At 33.2% G+C, this 23,903-nt stretch overlaps 1 protein-coding gene across 2 annotated transcripts in view; it reads left to right on the forward strand.

The window, feature by feature from the left end:
* LOC111058067 overlaps window positions 1-23,658 on the forward strand; it is a 109,875-nt gene extending 86,217 nt beyond the window's left edge. Inside the window, exons 2-9 of one of the 2 annotated variants that reach the window (XM_039420482.1) lie at window positions 3,806-4,498; window positions 5,667-5,831; window positions 11,021-11,143; window positions 12,442-12,538; window positions 17,801-17,890; window positions 18,439-18,653; window positions 20,000-20,554; window positions 22,076-23,658. In XM_039420482.1, coding sequence (XP_039276416.1) covers window positions 3,806-4,498; window positions 5,667-5,831; window positions 11,021-11,143; window positions 12,442-12,538; window positions 17,801-17,890; window positions 18,439-18,653; window positions 20,000-20,554; window positions 22,076-22,258 — 2,121 coding nt within the window. In that variant the 3' untranslated portion in view covers window positions 22,259-23,658. The remainder of the gene's footprint in view (window positions 1-3,805; window positions 4,499-5,666; window positions 5,832-11,020; window positions 11,144-12,441; window positions 12,539-17,800; window positions 17,891-18,438; window positions 18,654-19,999; window positions 20,555-22,075) is intronic. The other variant, XM_039420483.1, reaches the window with a different exon arrangement.
* The last annotated feature ends 245 nt before the right edge of the window (window positions 23,659-23,903 follow it).

Raw genomic sequence — 23,903 nt, forward strand, 5'->3', positions numbered from 1 at the left:
AATAATTATCAATGATAGGCACAATGCATTAATGTCTGAAACTTCAAGAACTTTCGGATCACCCTCCTTGAAAAGGAACACTGTCTTTGAGATCTTGAATATGTGGAAAAATTATATCTCAAGTTCCATTTCACTTTGATTCTATTTGTACCAATATATTATTAATATTATAGAATTGTACGAATGTTATCTGATGATATCGTTATCTTTCAATTATATTCAAATCTGTCCAAAAATTAATGAATTTGAATAATTTTTTAATCCATAATTTACTTGCCGATTTCACTACATCAATCTCAGTTCATCTTTGAGTTAGCTAATAGGAAACTTTCGAATACAGTTTTTAAAGATTTTGTTACAGTTACTTTTTTATTTATTTTTCTAATTCCATTCAGCAAAGTACAATATGAGCGCAGAATGTGAGTTGAAAAAATAGTACTAAAATAAATAATTAAAAAATCAATCAAAGATAATAGATTGTTAAGAATGATAGATTAGGCCAAAATAATAAAGATCGATCTTGTAGAGTTATACTTAGGTATTAGATTTGTGAACAAGATTAATAAAACCAGGTATTTAGGCTATGATGCTTATACTAGGTACTCTAATTCAAATGGCTTCCTCCTTTTGAGCCTCAGCACCAATCCTCCGTTGTCTAGCAGCTGGATTACCTCGTCGTTGTTGTGTTGGTGGAGCAGTGCTTCATGACTCTGCAATACCGCTGAATCTCACAGGTATAAGGATACCAGATTGACTCTCAGATGTCTAAGGATTTCGCTGTTCTGCAGAGTATATTGTCTGATTCTCATCTAATTAAATAATAATACTGGAAAAATAATAGTGTTGATAAGTTACTACTGGAAACTCTACTCATACTTCATTCTCATAAGGCTCTCTGGTTTCTATGAAATCTGGCAGCACAATTGTACTCCATAAGAGCACGGACTATGGAAGAATTCCAAACTTTTTTGAAAAGAAGGCTTCTCTGATTGGTTCCGGTGTCTTTCATTCATTGTTTTTGTAGAACGTTCCTCTACTGTGACGTGTCTTTCCTATTGAACTTTTGTGGATTCCCTTCATTTGAAGAATATAGGCTCAAATATGATTCTTACGGTCAAAAATCTTGTTTTGTGTAAGTTGTCCTTGGCAATTTCATTACTTATGCATCTGATCACGTTAAATGTTGTCTTTGGTTTTAGAATTCAAAATTTCGTGAAAAGATTTGTATTTAAGCAGTTTCAATGAAACTACAATGCGCGGTTCTTCAGTAAAGGTCAAGAGATTAAGAATTACCGAGCTTTATTGATTATGTCCCAAAGACTGTAACCTTCAGTTTTTCTTGCTGACCAGTGGTCTAAACTAGTAGTGGAGTGGGTTATTGATTGAGAGTTGCATGTTGCTCTTGTGAGTTGGTAATAGCTGGCAAAACTCGTCTAATTTACATCAAAAGTATTCCAACCGCCACACCACACCGGCTGAATGTGATTTCAAAAGCATAAATGGATCTCACTTTTCAAGGAAATCATACTCATTTCAATAATCCACCTTTGTTACACACATCTTGCTTCTCTTTCTTGTACCACAAGAGAATCCACACTAACTTTCATGCTCTTTCAAATCTATGAATGATTTTCATTTCTTACTCTTCTATACAATTCATTCACGAAATTATGCCACTATACTTTGAAAACCAATATCATTGTTCTACAATTTTAGTATTTAATAGATATATCGGCTGTTATTTTGGAATATTCCTATGCTTTAGAATGTAATTGTCTAATTCTTTAAGTAATTTTCCATTTCTATACTATTGAATATTTTACAACAGTATTGTTTTGGAAAATTCACTGTCGTTATTGTACAATAATGTAGGATAAGCCATAAATTTAATTTGATTCATTTGTAGTAAAATATGTCAAACTTCAACTAAATCCAAATCACGAATTGTTCCTAGATTATAGATTATTTTATAATATTCATAGAAAATTTCTGAATTTTATTTCGATAGGTAGTAGGTACTGTATTTATATTTCTAAAAGTTGAATCTGAAACCATTGAAAATTGGGCATGATTTATTGATTAACTAACTTGTAGATGTGTGGCTCTAATCAGAGTTTTAATGTTAACAATTGCAATATTCCGGATGGAATCTATATTAATTTTGCTTTGTTGGGAATTTGTTGAATGATGAAGAGGTTTGTCATCTATATTCTCCTATAATGCATGTATGCTCATCATATTATTCACTAAAAAAAATGAATCATCAATATTTTTTTATTTGCACATGAATGTGCCGGTAAGAATTCCAGTAATTTTTTCAAACATCTATTCAAATACACAACTTAACATTGAATCAACAGGATCATCAACCAAGTAAATATTTTATACTTTTATACCAATTGAATACTATACGGTAACTATATTTGCTGTATTCTTATTATTCAGTGAGTTCAAAGTCATTCTATTATAATAGGTACTGTCAATAATTATATATTAAAATGATTTATGAGGTTGAAAAATAAAATAATACGATAGAAAAATACATACTGTTTTCAAATCAGAATGGATAAAGTAGGCCTATATTGATTTGAAATTGTTGAAAACAATATAAAAACATGAAGTAGGTAGCCTTTTATTCAAAACATTTCAAACTTTAAAACATTTTTAAATGAAATGTTTAACATTTCAGTTTGAAATGCTTCAAATAAAAGAGTACTTCATGTTTTTATATTGTTTCTAATAATTTTGATAGAGTAGCCCTTACAAGTGACGTGATTTTTTGATATCAAATTATATAGACTCTTAATATTATAAGCAAAATCAATCGAATTAGCTTCAATAAGAATATGTATTTCTAGTAAATAATACATGAGCTATAATGATTACATGATAACATTGTTGAAGATAATATAAAAAACTAATTCGTCTATTATTCACCTTCATTTATCCGATCATTTTAATATTCATCCTCTTACAATAAAATATTGAAAATCAGTTTACGTTGAGGTGGGAGTTGAAGAAAAATAGTGAAAGAAAAGAAATATGAACGAATAGGGGAATGACAAAAAAAATTGATTTGAATTGGATCCCATTCCTCATACTTCTTTCTTTGATTTGTTAGCTGGACAACCTCGAATTCGTTTTTCCAATTCGACGTCTCTCAGTTGCGAGGCCTCCACCCCCATGGTATGTCCTCCGTTCTCCATTCGGCCTCGCTTGAGTCTCCTTCAATATAGTCAAAATTTCCTCTCATGATGTATTTATTTGTAACGCATTAAATTTTTTCTTGCCCAGAGTTCCAAGTATATAATAAATAATGACTATCTTCAACTTCAATAAACCTGTTCAATATTCCTTGATAATTATTACTTTAGTACTCAATAAAGTTTGCCTTTCCTTATCTTTCGATCATGCGTTTTTGTCAATAATCGTTTTAATGTGAAATCTAAATTCAGTATATTATTGAATTAATCAGTAGCTAATCTATGTTACTCTTGATTTTCAAATTGATGTCTCAATGTGAGTAGCCTATTCTGCATTTTTTACGATTTACTATTCTACATTTCTCATTTAAGCCGTTAACAGATCAAGAGAATATCGATACTCCCTAGATAGCTCATAGATTGAGAATTCATTCGAGATTGTTATAAAAATGGAATGAAATAATACCACAGATAGCAAAAATAATGCCTTTAATTGTAATAAAAAAGTACAAATCAGTTTGTTGTTCTCATTTAGTTCATTGATTTGGTTATTCTATGAACATATTATAAAATATCATTATTTATTAATCTCTCTTTTGCAGGAATATTCGCCGAGGGGAGCAGACGAGAAAGAGAACAAAAATGTTTCTAATCGAACGTCTTTTCAAGTGTTGAATCAGAAGAAAAAGGAGGCGAGTAGAAATGAAAAGCAAATCTCACCTCTGCAAAGCAATAGACAAATGCCATTGCTGCCACCTGTTGACATCCTGCATGAAAGTAACGCTTCCTCGGTGATTGAAACTCGTCGTCGTCATCGAAACCCACATGGAGAGGTGGCGTTGGTCAACTGTAGAGAGCTGGAGAAGCAGCGACTAGCGTCTGTTATGGCGTCTACAACCGGCTCGGCAGTGCTTGGCGGCAACTCCACTCAAAAGTCGCCTCAACGCACAAGGCTTGTTGTGGCAAAGCCCCTCCATGTCGCCTCTTCCCGGCAATTGGAAATTGATCGACTGGCGAAACTGTTCGAAAGCTCTCAGGAGTCCTGCTTGAGGAACAGCAGGATTGTTGCCGATGAATATCCCAAAACAACTGAACAATCGCCTACCGCTTGTCACACTGTATGCCCAGCCCTGACAACTTTTTCTGGCGATGATCAGTTATCGAGAAGAGAAAATGATTTGGCTGAAATCAGTGTGAATGATGCTGACTTGTCCAACAACAACGATACAAATGAGTGGATTCCTTCTAACCTGAATACATCCGAACAAGGCTCAAACCAATCTACGACACAGCAGGTGAGAACAATATTAGGTACTCATTTATTCAGTCATGTATAATTATTACACTTATGTGAGAAGACACAACAGTCTTATATGCCCAAAACTGTCCCTCCTCAAATGTATACTACAGTCCAAATCAAAGTGTAGGTCAAGCTACTTTCACTTATTAAAATAACAATTAAGAGCTTTGGCATCCATACAATTCTTATTTCGGCCAATTTATACTCGTAGCCTATAAATTTATTCATAACTTATTCTAATGAGACTTATTTTTTCAAGAGCAGTTTTTTAGACCCATATTCAAATACTGTGTGTAATGTAGCCTATCATTGGTCTCGAGTTTTCAGAGTCCGAGACACCCCATTGTTAAAAATAGTGCTGTCCACGGTGATCTGAAAATTCTTGACAAGTAAATTTCTCTTGGTGAATTTTGATTATTTATTTTTTTATTTACAACAATATGGGAGCATACGGGAAAATCCCCAAAATTGCTCCCTAATAAAAAAAAACATAATCACTTTACAAAGAAATTGAAAATTGAGAGAAAGAATCAAGGAGAAGACTATTATCATTACAATGTACATACATTACATTATACACTAATTCAATTTTAGTCATTTACCAAATTTCTAAGCCTTTAACTGTATTCTATGTTACAAAGCTGAAAATTGAATTATTAATCTGCAATGTTCTTCGTTTAGCTTCTATTTAATTCTAATCCACACTCCAGTTTTTATAAGTTTATTCGACTGGATTCTATTAGTAGTTATTGATTAATGGAAATGAATATGTTTCTAGAGTTGAAGAATTGAAGAGTTTATTTAAATCTCCAAGTTAGAGACGAAAAAAAAAGTTCAACTCTAATCAAAAGTCTAGATAGTTCTGATAGTATCTTTTTATGCTGACCTGAAGTCCAAGTCCAATTTTCTGCAGAAGCTGAAATGATGTCTAATTACACATTCCATTCACTATAATGTCGTTTGGTACCACTACTATTTCATTGAGAATTTCTAGCTTCAAATTTATTAAGCTATTTTTTTTACAAGTATCATTTTTATTTTCAATTTATCACCAATTTGGTTAATGAGCAGTATATTTTTTAACATCCATAGTTCTAATCAAGTTAATGTTGCGTTTTTATTTTTATTTGTTTTCTTAAATTATATAATCAGTTTTATAACAGGGAAATGATTGTGTAGATTGCCTAGAAAATGAAAACTGCTTGAGAAAGCCGACTCTCTCTGTCTCTGTTCCTGGTAGTTTACTGATAGGGGTGGGCGAATACGAGGCCAAACGAAACCAACTTTTGAAAGAGAGACGAATGGAATTTTGTGATTATATGAAACAGGTATGCAGATTGAATTGGTTCTATCAAGAGTAGGCACACTATTTCGTTTATGAATATGTTCTATGTTTACAGGCAGAAAAGCGGATTTTAAAAAATTATTATAACAAATGAAAGATAGTATAAAACATATTCTATCACCAGATTTAAAAGTATCTTCTTGCTATTTTCATCAAAATTGCCGTACTCAAGCTCGGTTATTTTTTTTTTGTTTTAAAGATTACTCGTATTTTTGCCTGCATTATTTTAAATCTTACCTGGTCTAATTACACATTCCATTCACTATAATGTCGTTTGGTACCACTACTATTTCATTGAGAATTTCTAGCTTCAAATTCATTAAGCTGGCAATGAGAATTAAATGGCAAATAGGGAATCAATTAAACAATACAAATAGTGAGAGCAATCAAATGGATACAATTGTACCCAATAAACAAATGTCAACAGAATGATAGGAACCGAAATTAATTGATATAATCTTCCAAACAAGAAGAATTAACCGAACTTCAGAATTTAAAATATGTTTAAAAATTTGTTATGACTATTTTTGATTTGTTATAATAATTATTTTAAAGCATACCCTTTTCCTGCTTATCTGTACACTGTACAGTATTTATTTGTTAATATTTTTTAGACAGATTTTTTAGTATTTCCCAATTCCTATAACCTACTTTATAGTTGGGTCAATAAGATAATTTCAAACATGCAATTGATGCAGATAATAGAATATTACTAACCTAGGCCTATCAGTAAATAAAATGTTTTTAATCGGGTGGATCTAACTTGTTGATTGCAATATTGTATTCTATGTATTCAAGGCATCAACTATTTAAATGAAAAGTATTGTATAATAAATTATTCCAACTCAATAGAATTTGTCGATAAAGTGTGACTTAAAACACCTCAGCATTCTATAAGCTGAAACAAGCAAAATTTTCTTTAGAATAAATGGCATAAGCTATTCCAATAGATTTTCTGTAATCCGCAAGTTGCTTTTTCGGTTTTGATAAATTATGATTAAAACAACACTAAGCATAAAAAAGATCCAAAAAGACGAAATAGGGTACTTCAAAATATCAGTTTATTTTAATACATATTACATAAACATATTTCTTCAAAATTGTTAACCTTTAGCATAGATTTAACCTAACAGATCTATCTTTTTACTTAGTCTATGCCTTTATACAGTTTTACAATAAATAAAATGAAATCAGTACCTACTTTGAACATTCTTAGGCTGAGATATTCGATAAAATATGCCTAAAGCTTATGCATAGATCAAATAATCTTTCTTACAATTTTTTTTTTTTTGAAACTGAGCTTTTGGCATCTATATGTTCAATATTTCTCATTCAGCATTTCTAGCTTGTACTTTTCCAAGGGTTTTTACCCTATTAGCAAATCCGTCTTGTTTATATTATGAGGCAGAATTTCATTATCCGCACAGACCATTAACCACAGGCTGGCATGCAGCCTTATGCTAATGTATAAGCTCTTATTCATTCCGCCATTTGATGGCTTTCATTCTTATTTAGTCACAAGGTCTGTATTTTGCATTATTCAATAATTCTCTCCATTTCCAACCCCAATGTATCAATTCAGTTCAGTTCTGATCCAACTCTAGTAGTATAACGGTTGCTCCCGTGAAACATTCAGCTAAGTTGTTTGTTCAGGTCTCAAAAAAGCTGCTTTTCCAGATTTCCAATTCGTTTTCTATTGAAAGTTCGATTCTTATCATCGATCTCTATTCCAGTTAATCACAGGAGTATTATTCATTTTTCGAATTATCTTAACACTTTATTCATTCTGTTAGATAGTGGACGAACATCATGTTCAATAATAATTATTAATAGATCATAGCAATTTTCAGATCAAGTAGTTTCCAATTTTAGTGATTTCACAAGACTCGAAAACGGATGCAATTCGAGCGTTCTTTTCAGTCATGTTTTAAAATATTTAGTGTCGATATTACCCAGTATTGGTGAATGCTCTACGACTCTGATATATGATTTATTCAGAATAAAAACCTCAAATACTATTAATAATGTAATCAGTGTTAGCGTTGTATTCAAAAAACCGATAAGGTTTACATTACGCTGTCAATGAAAATCAACGATTTTTCAATATTTGCTAGGGTTTGCAACTATGGTTTCATGTTTAATACAATTCTTCAATCTGAATATCTTTTATTGAAGAAATTAGTCAAGTCAATGTTATTGTGATATCCCACCCGTTCATTGTAATGTAGCTGTGCGCTTTGTATTAATTTCACACGCTATAATACATTTTACGGGACTTCTCCAATAAAAATTTACCTCCCCTCCGATTTTAGATTTCTCCCTAAGACTCTTATTTTAGCTTCATACTCATTTATCGAATCAAAAAAATATTTTTTGGAAGCCTCAGCACTGCTCTTCTAAGTTTAGCGGCAAGCGACTCAAGCACATATTATATAATGTTGATACCTTATTCATAAAACTGACTAATAAAATAGACCTTCATCAATATATTTATGATTCAATTGTATATTATTCCATTTTAATACATATAATAGTGCAATTCAGTACATAGATTTCTAAAACTCTCCTCTAACTCTCCTTGTGGTTGTATCTTCTATAAATTTTTTTTCTAATGAGTATATCCAAGTTTGATATTTCTAAGCTCAATAATTGTATCAGTAAACATGCCTACCTGAATTCCCCTCACTACAAAATTCAATTGACTGTAGTGGATTACATCACTGAATTCTAATTTTCAATAATAATTATAACATATATATTACCTGGATATTTTAGAGATATAATTCAAATTCTTTCCAATGCTATGAGTTTTCTACATTTCCAGCTTTGAATTTTTCATCATTTGTCCAGGTTCTCATCCCCCATTTTTGTTGAATCGTTTTTGTAACCAGTTAAGTAAGAATCTGTTTTACTTGTTACCAATTTGAAAAAAAACATTACAATGAGTGCGACATGTGGCGCTTGTGCGAAACCGTTGACCGCGGACGAAAAAACTCTGAAATGCAGTGGATCCTGTAATCAAGTGTATCATTTGGAGTGTGCATCTGTTTCCCCTGCCGATTTTGAAAAATTCACTGCTGAAAAGAAAGCCGCTTGGCAGTGCACAAAGTGTGTCAACCAGAAATGTTCGGTTTGCTCGAAACTGATCGGACCGACCGAATCTAAGATTCGTTGCAGTGGATTGTGCAATCGCAATTTCCATGTGCATTGTTCCGGCTACAAGAAACTGCTGGGGGCCGCCGATGAGAAGTGGCAGTGCGTCAGTTGCTTTGACGGCCCCAAGTGTAGGGTGTGTGACAAACCCATCAAAAGGAAAGACAAGAACATCCTATGCACTGGTGTTTGTCAACGTTTCTACCATTTAAGCTGCCTGGATATTCCGGTGGAAGCTTTCGAAGAACAATGGAGTGGAAAAGAGGACTCATGGGTTTGTTTCCCGTGTCAAGAGAATCCAAACAAATCAGTTTCCATCGATAGTGGGAAATTGGACGAGAAAGAGAAACTGAAACGTGATAATAAAATGTTGAGGAGTGAGCTGAAATCGATCAATGAGGTTCTAGTTAGCCTGAGTACTGAACTTGTTGAGCAACGTCGTTTGGTGAAAGAAGCCGAATCTGAAGTGCTCAACCTCAGTGAGGCAATGCTTGTCAAACAAGAAGAACTGGTCGAGTTGCACGAAGTTCTGAAGAGTGTTGGAATAAAGATGGATGATCGTATGAAGAAAGCATCCAAAAATCAGATTCCTTTGCTGAGAAACAATCTAAACTCTCAATCAAACAAGAAAGATGGTTTCTTTCAAGAGAAAAAGATTTCTTTCAATGAGAGTAACACAAACTCAGTTCCGACGCAGACACCAAGGAGGTATCGTCAGAATTATAGAGGAATGAAGAACACCTATCGTTCAGATGTGTCCAATGAAGTATGTCTAAAAATGCCGTCTGATACTGTGGTTCTCCATGTGGAGAGCACATCGGATTCGCATGTAAGTCGACAATTCGTGAATTTGATTGGAGTTAACTAATTAGCGTGATAGATGAGCAATATTACGAATTTAGTTTTGAAGAATAAAATCAATTATCTGTTTGAAAAGTATCTTGATTCCAGCAAAATAGGTATCCTAATAAAAACATGTTATTGAAATTAATTCTTATGTCACGTTTCCCTCAGAAATAAATTCCAATTAATCGCAATGTTCTTTTTCAATAAATAATATATAGAAGAAACATGAATCAAATGCTACCTGGCTGGCTGAGGTTTGATGTCAGAGTTTTGAGGTCTCAGCTGATCAATTTCAAGCTCTTTGACATGACTTTACGACTGCTTGAATAAATAAAATTTAGAATTCCTTCGAGGAAAATCTTGTTTTCTGAAATAAAGGAATGGGCACACCTTTCTATGTTTGATGAATACAGGGGAAAAAATTAGTAAAGAATAGAAAGTTTTTGAAGAAAATGCATCCAAGGTAGATAAATTTCCAAGTTTTATTAAAATAATCTAATATTATGAGCTGTTAACTTCACAGATTCCTAGGCATTCTCATTGGAATTTCCATTAAAAATATTGTTCCAGAGATTATTTGTAATAGAATAAACCTCTGACTGCTCTAAATTATGTTTTTTATTGGTTTGGGGGGTATATAAGAACCCTTCAAGGATCAGTGACTCTCCCCACTTTTATAAAAGTCATTGATCTTCTCAAACCGTAAAGCTGCGTTTACATCAAAGTTATTAACAAAAATTTAATAACTTAATCTTTATAAATTCTATTAGATTGAACATAACTTATCATACACATGATGAACATATGTGTTTGTCAAGTTCCGTCCAATCTAATAGAATCTATAAGGATTGATTTATTATCATTTTGTTAATAACTTTGGTGTAAACAAGGCTTAACTAATTCTTATCAGTTGCACAAGACTGTTCAAAATTAAAGTAAAATTCTATATGAATCTCTAAATTTGATTTTGATGGCACCATATATTTTTCTATGTCAAGGAGATATCTACAATTGTAGAACATAATATATTTCTTCCAATGTAATGTATTGTAATGTGTGGCCTTCCTAAAATGTAGAACATAATCTTTTTTTCAACTACTGCAATGTAAGAACTTTATAAAATTTTAAACAATAACACGTGCTTTTGATTAATTCAAATTCTGTTTGCTACAGGCTCATCTGAAAGTGCGTAATCCAAGAGGGGAGCCTCAGATATCATACTGTTCACATGATGTGGTGCGTTTGAAGGACATTGCAACTCAAACTGATGACGAACCACCAAATCCTTACTTGCTGGTGAGTAAATTCAAAGATTCCAGTTGATATTTCAGGATTTTCAGGAAAAATGAAATAAACTTGGTAAAGTACTCCAGAATGATTTATCTCATTTCATTCTAAGTGTTTCTGTCTAAGTTATAATTTTAATACGATGAAAGTCATTTTTTCAACCTCCGAATATAATAATATTATATATTTTTATAAAAGAATAATTCTGTCCAATGTACCTAGAATAGATTCCAGGTATGTATTCTAGGTACATCAATTCTATCTTGTAAGCTACTTCCAGATATGTTTATTCTTCAGTATAGAGCTTGAGAAGATGTATACATTTATCATACCAGAGGGCTAGCCTACTAATATATTATGCTCATAAAATGTCTCCGTCAAATGAATTTGTGGGCTATGACGTTGTTTTGGTGCTTGTCGTTAAATAGGATGCTCTTTTCAAGTCATGCCTTGAGTTAGGGGAAAATGTATAAGTTACTAGTGACCAAGTGAGGCTGGTATGGCGGGTGATCAAAAATATCACCATATTATGTGATTCGCTGAAGCAGCCATTTGGTTGCACCAGCAATGTGAGGACGAGTTGTCATGAATCACAATAATTCCGGAAGTAGCGTGAATATTGATGTTGTGGAACTTTTTCATAATTGAAGAGACTTGAAATGTTGTCAAAAATCCACTTTATTCAAATAAAAATTAATATGTTACAGGTGCATGATGAGTGAGCACACAAGAAAGCATGCTCGTGTAAAATATTGATTTTTATTTAAATAAAGTGGATTTTTTACAACATTTCAAGTCTCTTCAATTATGGAAGTTATTTCAAATGACGTCTCAAACCTTCCGACACCATTCAAGCACAACATCGCCACTCATTAAGTTTTCTATGTAAACTTGAATCATTCTTCGGAAGATTTATGATGAATTGTTGGATTTCCATTTACTAACAAACGATTAACGCTATGCAACTAGCAGTTGGCGGGGGATTTAATTGAGGCGACCATTTTTCTGGGTCTAAGAACCGCTTTAATCCACAGCTAGTTCACTAGCCGTGGATTAGAGGCACTAGTAGCCAACTTTACATATTTTGTTGTTTGTTACTGAAATCTTGGATCAACTATCATAGAAATTATAAATTAGAGTATCTATCTTGAACTCTTGAATAGTTTTAGCAAACATAGTTTATCTTCTATAAAACTGTCATTTTTAAGACATGCGGCGCATGCTCGGAGCATTCACCACTGCTCATGTATGAATATGATTGATTTAATCATGATCTGTATTGAATTAAGTTATTTCTTGAAATGCAGGAGCCGGATGACTACAGAGTCATGGGAGGTGGTCTAAGCCTGCCTACTTCTCCTGAATACTCGCATAGGAGCAGAAGCCCAATGAGAAGCCCTAGAGGTAATATTCAACACTACTTATGTGAATATAAGCTATAATAAAAGTATTTTTTGTAAAAATAACAACACTCTCGTTTTATAGTAGTGACATGGTTCCTGCTGGTGCCTCACATTTCCAAGCCAAACAGAAACATATATTCATTCATGTAAACTTTTCTATGGAATGATTTGAAAGGCCTAATTCAAATTATTACTTTTATGAAAAGCATTGAAAGAGTGATGACATAGGTATGAATTGGAAAAATTTAGTCAAGTACAGTTAAATCTACAGAATGAATGTGATTCTAAATAAATGAATCAAAATTCAGCTTCTGTTTAGTTTCAAATTACATTAGGTACAATTATTATTTTTAATTTATTGTGTAGTTGAGAAGTTGATATTGTGGTAATTATTCATATTGAATAAAAAAGACTAGGAAATTGTCAAAAACCACAGATTTATTGATACTTAGAAAGGCCGGTTTCGGTTATTACACCATTGTCAATCTCTGATAAACTAAAACTAAATACAAGAGCAGCAGAATTTATGGGGTGTACAAACTTAAATGTAGTGATTGTAATGCTTGTTATGTGGGTCAAACTGGTAGAAGTTTCAAAAGTAGAATTAAAGAACACATCAGAGATTGGAATGAACAAAATGGGGAATCTAACTTTGCAGAACATTTGATAACAAATAATCACAAGTTCACAGTTAAGGAGAATGTTGAGTTTCTGCATGTTAATAACAAAGGCAGATATTTGAATATTCTTGAGGCTTTAGAAATAACAAGAGTAATTAAGGAAAATTCCCAGTATAGTTTAAATGACCAGATTCATTTCAACCAATATAACACTAAGAATTTAGTTTTATCATAAAATTTCAAGCTTACATTAGTCAATGGTTTTTCCATTTACATATTTGTTTTATTATCTTTCACACTTGTTTTCTTGGTTCTTATTTTGTACTGAAAGTAAATTTTGTTATCATGGCGATTCTGTTGCTTAAGCCGTCTTTTAGTCACACCGTTGAGTGGGAGGAGACTGTCTAACTGGGCCAATGGCAGGCGTTCATGCCCTTGACCAATAGCAGTACTCGCCTACTAGTATAAATTCTGCTGCTCTTGTATTTAGTTTTAGTTTATCAGAGATTGACAATAACCGAAACCGGTATTTCTAAGTATCAATAAATCTGTGGTTTTTGACCATTTCTTAGTCTTTTTCATTAATTATTTTTAATACCTGATGCTGAAATGTTGTGATGTTCGTAAACAAGTGGTCATTCTTTCATCGAAAAAAATATGTTTTATTCTTGAATGAGATAATGTATTATATAATATTTTTCATTAGGAGCCGGATATTATTTGAGAAATCAATTTGATAGATGAATAAATTTGCTATTTCGTCTCGAAATACGCTTTCATGGAAAATGTTTTAAGTCTTATCTCTTACTCCGTAGAATATTTTTGGTTTTTATTAATTATTGTACAATTTGAGAAATACATAATAATACAGAGTTGGGCAGGGAGCTATGGATGATTTGAACAGTTTGAACAGAATATGGATGAACAGTTACACACTTATTTTTAAACGAAGCTCAAAATTTATTCTTTTAGTGTGTAACTTGGATGTTGCCATTATAAAAATTAAAGAGCGAAAAATAAAAACATTGATTATGTACGAAAAATAAAATCTGTTAGATGCTGTCCATTTTTTGTCCATACACTCCTGTAGACGTTGTGAGAAGTTGTCCATACTCCTCTGTAGCATTGCTACAGAGGCACGTGGTACCTCTCGAACTTCTTGTGTTATTGTTCCAGTCAGGGCTTCAAGGGTTCGTGGTTTGTTTATGTAAATACGTGCTTTGAGGTAGCCCCATAAAGAATAGTCACAAGGTGGCAGGTCCGGTGACCGAGGAGGCCACTGCACATCTCCACGCATCGAAATGAGGCGTCCAGGGAAGGTCTGCCTTAGAAATTCCATAGCTGCTCTCGATGTATGGCATTGTGCCGGGCACTGTCTTTAATTCAGGCCTTTTCCCTAGTTATAATAGTAAATTTAATACGCAATAGACTAGAGCCATTATTGTAAGTGAGTTAGCGAAATAAATTATTTTCTCTCTCTATTATGAACGGCCATGACTTCGAGTTTCCCATGATAGATATTTAAAAATTGTGGCTCCGAGTCGTCGAGGAATGTAGATTATGGAATTATCTCTAAAACTTAGCCTTCTTGTCGCGACATAAAATGCGATAAGTTGGAAAACAGCAAGCATTGAAATTATAACAAACTACCGATTTTGCAGTTACTATTTTGTCCAAAGGCTGTAGAAGCCACGCGACGATTGGTCAAATTGATTCCATTCGCCCAATAGGAGACCTGTTTCTAAATACAGTAGTGGGGATTCCCCAGTCGAGAGACCAGATTACGTTCCGGAGGACACTTTGCTAGGAGCACTACGAGAGTAAAGATGTAGTCACTATGTTTCCCCCTTTTTGGGCAGGTTTATAAGTTTATTTCAGTAGTTAATGTAGGAGCTAGTTTTATTTTTTATTAATGTTTAAATTTACTAGTAGTGCCATGTCCTGAAAGGTTTAATTGTGTTTCTTCATCATGTACGAATAATTGTTTCTTCAAATAACCGCTAAGGTACGTAAACTAAGGTTAAAATATAATTTAGGGAAATTAATTAAGTGAAACTTCAATCAAAAGATTTTATCAACTAAGCCTGTTATTTTTCAAGTTAATAATATTGATTGAGAATAATCCTTTTGATTTTATTAGTGATGGAAGATACTTATAATTTTTTTCTACAGAAGTATAGAAAGTTTTCAGTTACGTTACATTTGAGTTATTGTTTCTGGAGATATATTATCGTAGAGTATTGCTGAAAGTCAGGAAGATAGCCTTTAAATTGGAATGAAACTTTTAAGATTATGTTCATATTGAGTTTATGACATTTTTTAATTTATATTTTTCAGACTCTGTTTTCTTATGTCATTAAGGCTGTCGAATGATTTAGTAAATTTTTTATGATAGAAATCTTAATAGACGAAGAAGAAAGTTTTTCTTTTCCAGGAAATTAATATTAATGAATGTTCAAATTTTAATACAATTTAAATTACTTTCTATGTGTTTACTAATTTTATTTAATTAAAGGTAAAAATTCCACAAGATGAATCTTATAAGGCAAACATTATCTTTCCTTAAAGTGAAATTTTCAATATTTTTTTCTTTTATTGTGTTATAAAGTGTCTTGTTTTATTAGGTGATAAATTCATAATTTCAGTTGATACTAGTTTTTGGACTTGTATTTGTAGGTAAATCAAATCATAAACTCTGGAATGTTCATTTTTAATTAAGGTTCTGAGCAGTTTTGGGCGAATGCCCGTTATTTACACTTGGATTGCGTCCTATAGTTCATAAATAATAAATAAAATAAATGTTGGCTGGCGCACAAGTTTCCAACAATACTAGCCGAGCTACTATATGAAAAATTATATTTGATTTCGCAAACCAAACGAAAAATATCATATAAGTTAGCATCATTTCAATTTGAATTATTTGTGAAGAAAGATCCATTAATTCTGATAAAAAGAATCAGTAGTTTAAAGATAAAAATCTATATAAAATGAGGATTCAAAGAATGAAAGAATTTAATTAATTGTAATCAATAGATAACTCCTGTTTTAGCTTTTGATGAATTGTAGGAAGAGTTAGAAATTAATGCTGTAATACATTTATTTACAGCGGTTCATGTGTGTTCCCAAACCAACTTCTTGTACTACCACCCCTTTGGTTCCGCAACTTTATGTAACACCGCTTCAAGACACCCGTTCAGACGACAGGTCTAGGGACGTAAGAGGACGTCGCCGTCAAGCCAAATTCAACCGGTAAAAGCTCACCGCCAAAAACAAGGTACTGTAACCCCGACGATAAAGCAACGTACAAACCAACGAAAGTGCAGTGTAGTGAAACAAAGGTTCATTCGAGAATGTCAATAAAAAGTGGGGATTCAAAATTATTATGAAATGGGTTATATGGGTTACTATCGACGAAATTTGGGTTCAACGGGTTTTTTCTTTCTTGAGTAATTTCATGTTGAAATTGATTGGTTATTTTATGACTGATCTTGTTTGGTTTTGTGACGTATTGCTATCTAAACGGGGATAGTAATGCGCCCCCGAATCAGATGAAGAATGTCAACAAAGTAACATGATATTGTTGTTTCTGTTGTTCGATTTTAGCTGCCAATGTTTATTGAAGCTGTTTGTATTTTTCTATTATTTCAAATTGTAGTGTTATTCTATAGTATAAACCTATTAAATCAGGCATGGCAAGATTAATTGAAGTTTTCTTGACTCTAGCCCGTTCACCTGCATGAATTAGGTATAGACTCAGGTATTTTCTAGATGTGCCGGCCTATTTCTAAATTCTAAATTTTATTCAAAATTATCTTCTTAGGCACAGCATGTCGCCCCATCTTGTTGAAACCATACAGTATTGTCGTTGATACTTCGTCTTCTCAATTGTGGCAGAAAAAATCCGTATTGACAGTGACGGTACGGACGTTTTCTCGAAAAAATAAGGCCCAATAATTAGTTTTATGGGGCTATCTGAAAGCACGTGTATACAAACAAACCACGAACCCTTGAATCCCTAAGTGAAACAATAACACAAGAAATTCGAGCGGTACCAAGTGCAATGCTTCAGAGGAGTACGGACAAACTCACAACGTCTATAGGTGCGTACAGATTTACGCGCCGCGAACATGAGCAATTCACTTTTAATCAGCTGATGCCAAACTTTTTATATCTATATCTTATACCGTTTCTGTAAAATACAGATATAGTCAGCTGATTAAAAGTGAATTGCTCATGTTCGCGGCGCGAATATCTGTACGCACCTTATAGGAGTGTATGGACAAAAATGGACAGCATTCAACAGATTTTATTTTTCGTACATAATCAATGTTTTAATTTTTTGCCCTTTAATTTTTATAATGGCAACATCCAAGGTACACACTAATTTTTTTTTTTTTGAGTTTCGTTTAAATTAAGCGTGTAACTGTTATTTCAAATCATCTTTACGTCCCTGCCCAACCCTGTATAATCAATAATCATAAGGAATCGCTTCATATTTAAGGATACTAGAATTTTTTTAACATTTCAGCTTGATATAAAATCATATCTGATTCATACACTTGAACGTTTTCATTGCATCTTCTACTTGCTTATTATGCTTTGATAATGTTTTAATAATTAATATATTCTTCATCATTCAATAGGAAGAGGAAACCTGGATTTACACAAGAGTGCCTATTGCTTTCCTGGCATTTCTCCTTCAACCCCTGTATTTGACAAACCAGCTGATGAAGGTATTTACTCTTCAAATTTCTTTGAAATGTTGTTAGAAAGAATACTTCATGAAAATTGAGTTTACAGGAAAAGGCTCAAGTTGGAGTTTATAATGATCATAACTAGCACAGTCCATGTACAATATTAGTGAGCTTTTGTGGGTGATGACTGTGATCGTACAGAGAAAGCTGATGAATGAAATATGAGGGACAGTACTTCTTTCCCAGTCTCATATCTTTCCTATTCTATAATATCTCATTATCATTGTTTCTTATCTTCTCCATTTGGTCTGGATAAAAACTTCAAAAGAAGTTTCAACTTTGGGTAAGATCCAAAATTATAATGATTTCGTATATTGATATTTATTCCCAAACCCTTGTTTAAAATAAATCTATTTGCAAAAGGCCTAAATAGTTATAATATAATTTAAAAAAAAAAACCCTTCATCCTCATAAAAAAACTGTAAGCTATTAGGGGCTATGAGACTGTTGTATTGCTTGATCATTTTATGTACTCAACAATTATCTCGTCCAACATTCAATAATTTATTTGTTTATTAATGTTACAGTGGGAAAGCCAACTTCTGAAATGTACATACGTCAGTACCAATACAGAGAAGAGTTGAAGAAGCAGATTGAAGAAAGACAAAAATTGGAAGCTGAGAGGAAGGAAAGAGAAAGACTTGAAGAAGAAGCTATAGAAAGGAGAGTAAGAGAACAACAGGAAAAACTGAGAAGACAGTATGAGATTGAAGAACAAGAAAGATTGGACTACATAATGCGGGTAATTATAAACATTAACTTTTTCTCTTGATTCTATTACCAATAATAATTTTCGCTGTATTTTTTTGTATTACCATAGAGAGAAGATAGCAAAAGGATGCTATACCACCCCATTCTATCTTTTCTCTTGGTAATTTTATCTCAAAATGAGATATGTTCTTTTCCTACAGTTACATTGAAAAGTGGCCATTGCTGCACTGATTACAGAACGCAAAGAATCACTTTTCCGCTCTAGTGCGGGAAAAATTTTTCTGCACTCCAGATTTGCAACATGGCAACGCAAAATACTTAGTAGGTTATATGGAGCAACAGTGCAGCAAAATCAAAATGAAGTTGGTAACAGTGACTGGGCTGCTATAGTGAGCAGAGGTGCAACGAAGCACAACGCGCTAATTATTAGTATTAGATATTATAACCAAGGACAACGAGGACTTTAGGATTTTAGGATTAAGGCTTTTATCAATAATAAAATTACACAGAAAAACATTTGATGCATTTCAGGCAATCTTACCCATAATTACCCACTTTTCATATTCAATGGTAACTGTAGGAAAAACTTAATGTGAAATACGTGCGCAAAGTTCCTCTGCTGCACTCAAGAAACCATTCCGCCCTCGCCTACGGCTCGGGCGTAAACGTTTCTTTCGGTGCAGCAAACTGTCACTTTGCGCACTAGTTGCACAAATAACTAATTCATCACATATTAGATTTCGTTCCGTGCACGAACTGAATAATTGTTGAAAAATTGACTGGAATGGATGTTGAATATTATTTTGATGATGAGTCTAATACACTGTTCATTAATAATGTTGTTGCAACCACATTTCACTGAACATAAAGAGATCATTTTCTATTTTGTAATCATTATCAATTTTCAATCATGTACAATATGAAATTTAAAATTACCTTCATTCTACTTCAAAAAATGAAATGTTTTAAAATAAAACTGAAATTGTCGTTTTTATGAACCCTGATAGTTTTTTGGAGACTGGCTGATGATGTAACACAAAAATCCTTGTTGTAAAGAAATAATTTTTTGTGAGGGCATTCATCTCTATATTGAGGTCCACGTTATAATGACAGTGAATAATATAGGAGAATATTATTTTGATGCTGTTATTTATTATTGATACAATAAAGCTTGTGAGAATAAACTATTCAAGAGGAAATAACAGCGATGTTGTCAGTTTCACACATTATGTGGAGCTTACAATATCTCTTTTATTCCACCTTAATATGGAGAAATTCTTCAACATATCTGCTGTTCTTATTGTAAATTTCAAACTAATCAGTTTACAATAATTGCAATTTGGAATGTGAATTTCATCAAGCATTTTGATTCCACAGAGACATATTCAAGATGACGTTCTGCGTCAGCGACTAGCTGATATACAACTGCATGACACGAGGGAGAAGCCAGCAGGAGGCAAAGAAAAGCGCATGCGCCCGGTTAAAGTGACTCACTGCAGCAACCAGGAGCCGCAACCAAGTCAGGAGGACAGCAACCAAGTGCCAGCTGCTGAACCAGGTGACCCAGTCTCTCAGCTGATTGAGTCCGCTGAGGCTATGTTGAAAGCACCGCTGCTAGCCGAAAATGACGCAAGATTAGCCAACAATGACGCAAGATTAGCCAACAATGACGCAAGAGTAGTCGACAATGACGCTAGAGTAACTCACACCGCTTGTAGTGTGCCTCTTCCTCCACCCCTCCCACCATCACCCCGGCTTGAGACGCACTCGGTAGCGGGTAGACGGCAGGCAGACGAGATGTTGCATGAGCCTCTTCTGTCGCCCGGTGATGCTTCACCCTGTAGACGCCAGCCCGTGCTAAAGGCAGTCTCGCCCTGTGTCGGTGTCAAGCCTCGCTCCAACAACGATCAAATAGTGGACAACAAATGGCAGGTCAGTGTAGCACTCGCTTCACGGTGTAGGCACCCCAGTATCAATACAACACTAAACTAAATAAATCACAGTTGGTACTGTGAAACGCTATGGTTGATACTGTTAACAGTTGCTAGCACTGGTAGAGGCAGAAACGTATTGTCTGTTTTTTCGAATGGTATATGAATGACCTCATCTTAGGCTGGCCACTAACGACAGGACATGCATGATGAACATGTGTGTGTGCATGTGTTGTGTCATCGGCATGAGGCTGCGAACAAAAAACTGCTGTTTTACAGCAGTTTTTAACATAGAATAAACAACTAATAACAATAAATGAACCACTGAAAATTACAAATTCTAATGATACAAGAATAATCCAGCCTCAAATAGAGTAGATAAGAGAAAAAAAATCGTAGATACAAAAACCTAACCTCAAAACGTTTTGCTCGAAGCGTTCCACTGTGGTGACACAACAATGTATGACAACATGTGTGCATGTCCTGTCGTTAGTGGCCTGCAGCCTGCACACAGTAGCTTCACTATAAGTATTCACTATATGTCAGAATTGGAAATGCTATGTACAGTACATATGAGTTCCAGACATCTCCAATTCCGCGTTCTCATAGCAGCTAGTAGCCTCTACTTATGTCCGTGTGTGCAGCTTGCACAAATTAAAATTAGATAAAATCAAAATTAGACAGCATCTTGAGCTTGTTTGGAAATCAGAGGTAGACGGAACCTTGATCTGGCACAGAATCCCGAGTCAGTGCCACCTATAGATGTTACACAATCAATGATTACAATGATGTAATCAATTGTTGTGTAATCAATGATTACACAATCAATGTACGAACACATTAAAACTATAACTGTTTAGTAACACTGTATTACACTAGAACCTTGATCAATATTATATAGTGGGCTTCTAGAATTCCAAGCCTTTAGTCGTCATACAGTACTAATAGGCAATCAATATCTACTAATCAATATCTTCATATTGTGTAATATCTTTGATTTTCTAAAAGATTCAAAATTGAACAGCGTTTGGAGAGCGTTTTGTGTGACAAATTCTTTTGTTGAAATTTTTGTTTGCTTCAAAGAAGCTCTTACTACATAAACTAAGCTTCTTGTAAATGATAAACTTATTGGGTGCAATCTCATATACAAATTTCTGGAGCCTTGCGGGCTTGGCTAGGCTGTTTATTTGCACTGAAACTTACACCAAACTTGTACGAAGCAACCGAACTAGTATCTCCAATTGTTTTGATAAGTTAGTGGTTTTGTCAATATCAAGTTGTTTTCTTTCAATGCTCAAAAACAGTCGTTAGGTCATGTGAGAGGCCCTGAAATTGATCAGTTGGACCCCCGAAAATTCTTACACCAGACCTGAGCCAGCCAGGTCACTCGATATTATTATTCAATAGAAAGATAAACTATGAATAATTAATTCTATTTAAATAAAGACAAATATTATTTACCTATAGAAATATAACTTTTCTTGATAGATACCGTAAATAAACGAAATGTTGTTCTGTTTAGGTGCCACTGGTTGAAGAAAGCCACATCCAACCCAGAGCTGCGCTTGGCAATTATGCTGATCAACTGCATTCCTCGCCAGATAATGTCCTAACTCAGTTGAGCTCGTTCCGCCGTCAGTTACAAATGGAACATTTCAAACTGATTGAAAGAATGCAACAACAATCTAAACGTAGATCACCTTAAGCTACACGTAGAGGACAGAAATGCTCACACAGGAAAATTTCCAAATTCAGATTTTCAACAACAGATGCAATTATATTTTCTTGAGCAAAAGAAACATTCAGCTTTAATTATAATAGATGTTTCATTTTGTATCATGTCAGGTAGGGTTTAAATTGTTATCATTTTATACTGAACTTCAAGATTGGATACCTATATATTTTTGATAATATATTGAACTGTTTGATGGAGACAAAATCATCTCTGTGAAGTTACATGAAGCAGATGATGTGTCACCTCTCAACTATGCATAATTAAACTTTGATTGAGATTTTTATCGCAAGGGACAGTGTTTAAAGGATATTCCATCTCAGAGAAAATGCATGATGACAGTATATTATTTGACAGTGTTTGAAGAAAACAATTATCGAACAGAACTGTTGATCAGAACTCTATTGAATGTTCAAAAATTTATGTCAAATGTTTATCAAATGTATCTCAATCAAAGCTTACATTGTCTTTTAAATCGGCAGTTGAAATTCAGTAATGTATCACTGCATTCTAGGCATAATCTTTTCTCAGTGATACAGTAGTGCTTCTGTTTTGAGTATCGAACATTCTAGATCAGAAAAAAACTAGATGAGTAATTTTAATTAAGGAAGATAATCTGGTTAACTGTATTGAAAGAAAAGTTTGTTCTCTATCAGAATATGTTTGAAGTCACGAAGAATGAATTGTTATAAATGTTATTATAATTTATTATTTTAAAAATAAATACGGTAACAATTATTGTTTTAACTATTCCTTATTAGTTTGCCGTTCTGGAAAAATTTATTGTGCATGTATAAATGAATTATGTGTTGATTTTAACTACTTGAGATAGAATACAGTATTACTTGTAGTGCAATATATTATTGCTTTATTTAAATATATCATCTAGAAAATGAATTTTATTATGATTTTATCAAATTACCATTATTACCTTATGACATATATTTTTCGACAGTATTGAAACATTATTACTTGATTTTTAACCTATTGTAGATTAGGTATTCTTACTCCATTAGATATACTTTTTGTAGCCTTTCTTATTTTAAAACATCTTGATTTAGTTATCAATTTGAATCCGTCCTATTCACATGACTTGAATGTTGTTCAACGATTTAATTACATAAAATACAGAAGTAAATCAATGCAACCCTTCAGTTGAATTGTAATTATTTACTTCAATAGACTATTTGATAATATACTGTAGTTTGTTTGATTAGTCATGTGTAATATTTTTTTATTTGAGCTTGATTGTTCATTGTAATCAAATTGTAGTATGCTGTGATACTAATTTGATGTAGAAGTGTTATGTTTGAAAATATAGATGTTTTATACTGTACCTTTAAATAAATTTGGAAATAAAAAGCTTTATTTTTGTAGTTTTTTCTTTACTTAATCACCAGCGCTTAGGAGAATCTAAGGTGCGAAAAATCAAAAAGTGTTTTCCCTTCCTTTTTTCCAACAATGATATTCTATTTCTATGATTTAATTACCAGAAGCTTGTTTCTAGTAATAGCATCAATTAGTTATCAGTGCATTTGAAGTCCTTTTGAAGATTGAATATGAGTTTGTGAGATGAATGCAGCAATCTGTATATCTAGTACTGTAGTTTTGACCAATT

This window comes from Nilaparvata lugens, chromosome 2 (assembly GCF_014356525.2).
Source record: "Nilaparvata lugens isolate BPH chromosome 2, ASM1435652v1, whole genome shotgun sequence".
Lineage (NCBI taxonomy): Eukaryota > Metazoa > Arthropoda > Insecta > Hemiptera > Delphacidae > Nilaparvata > Nilaparvata lugens.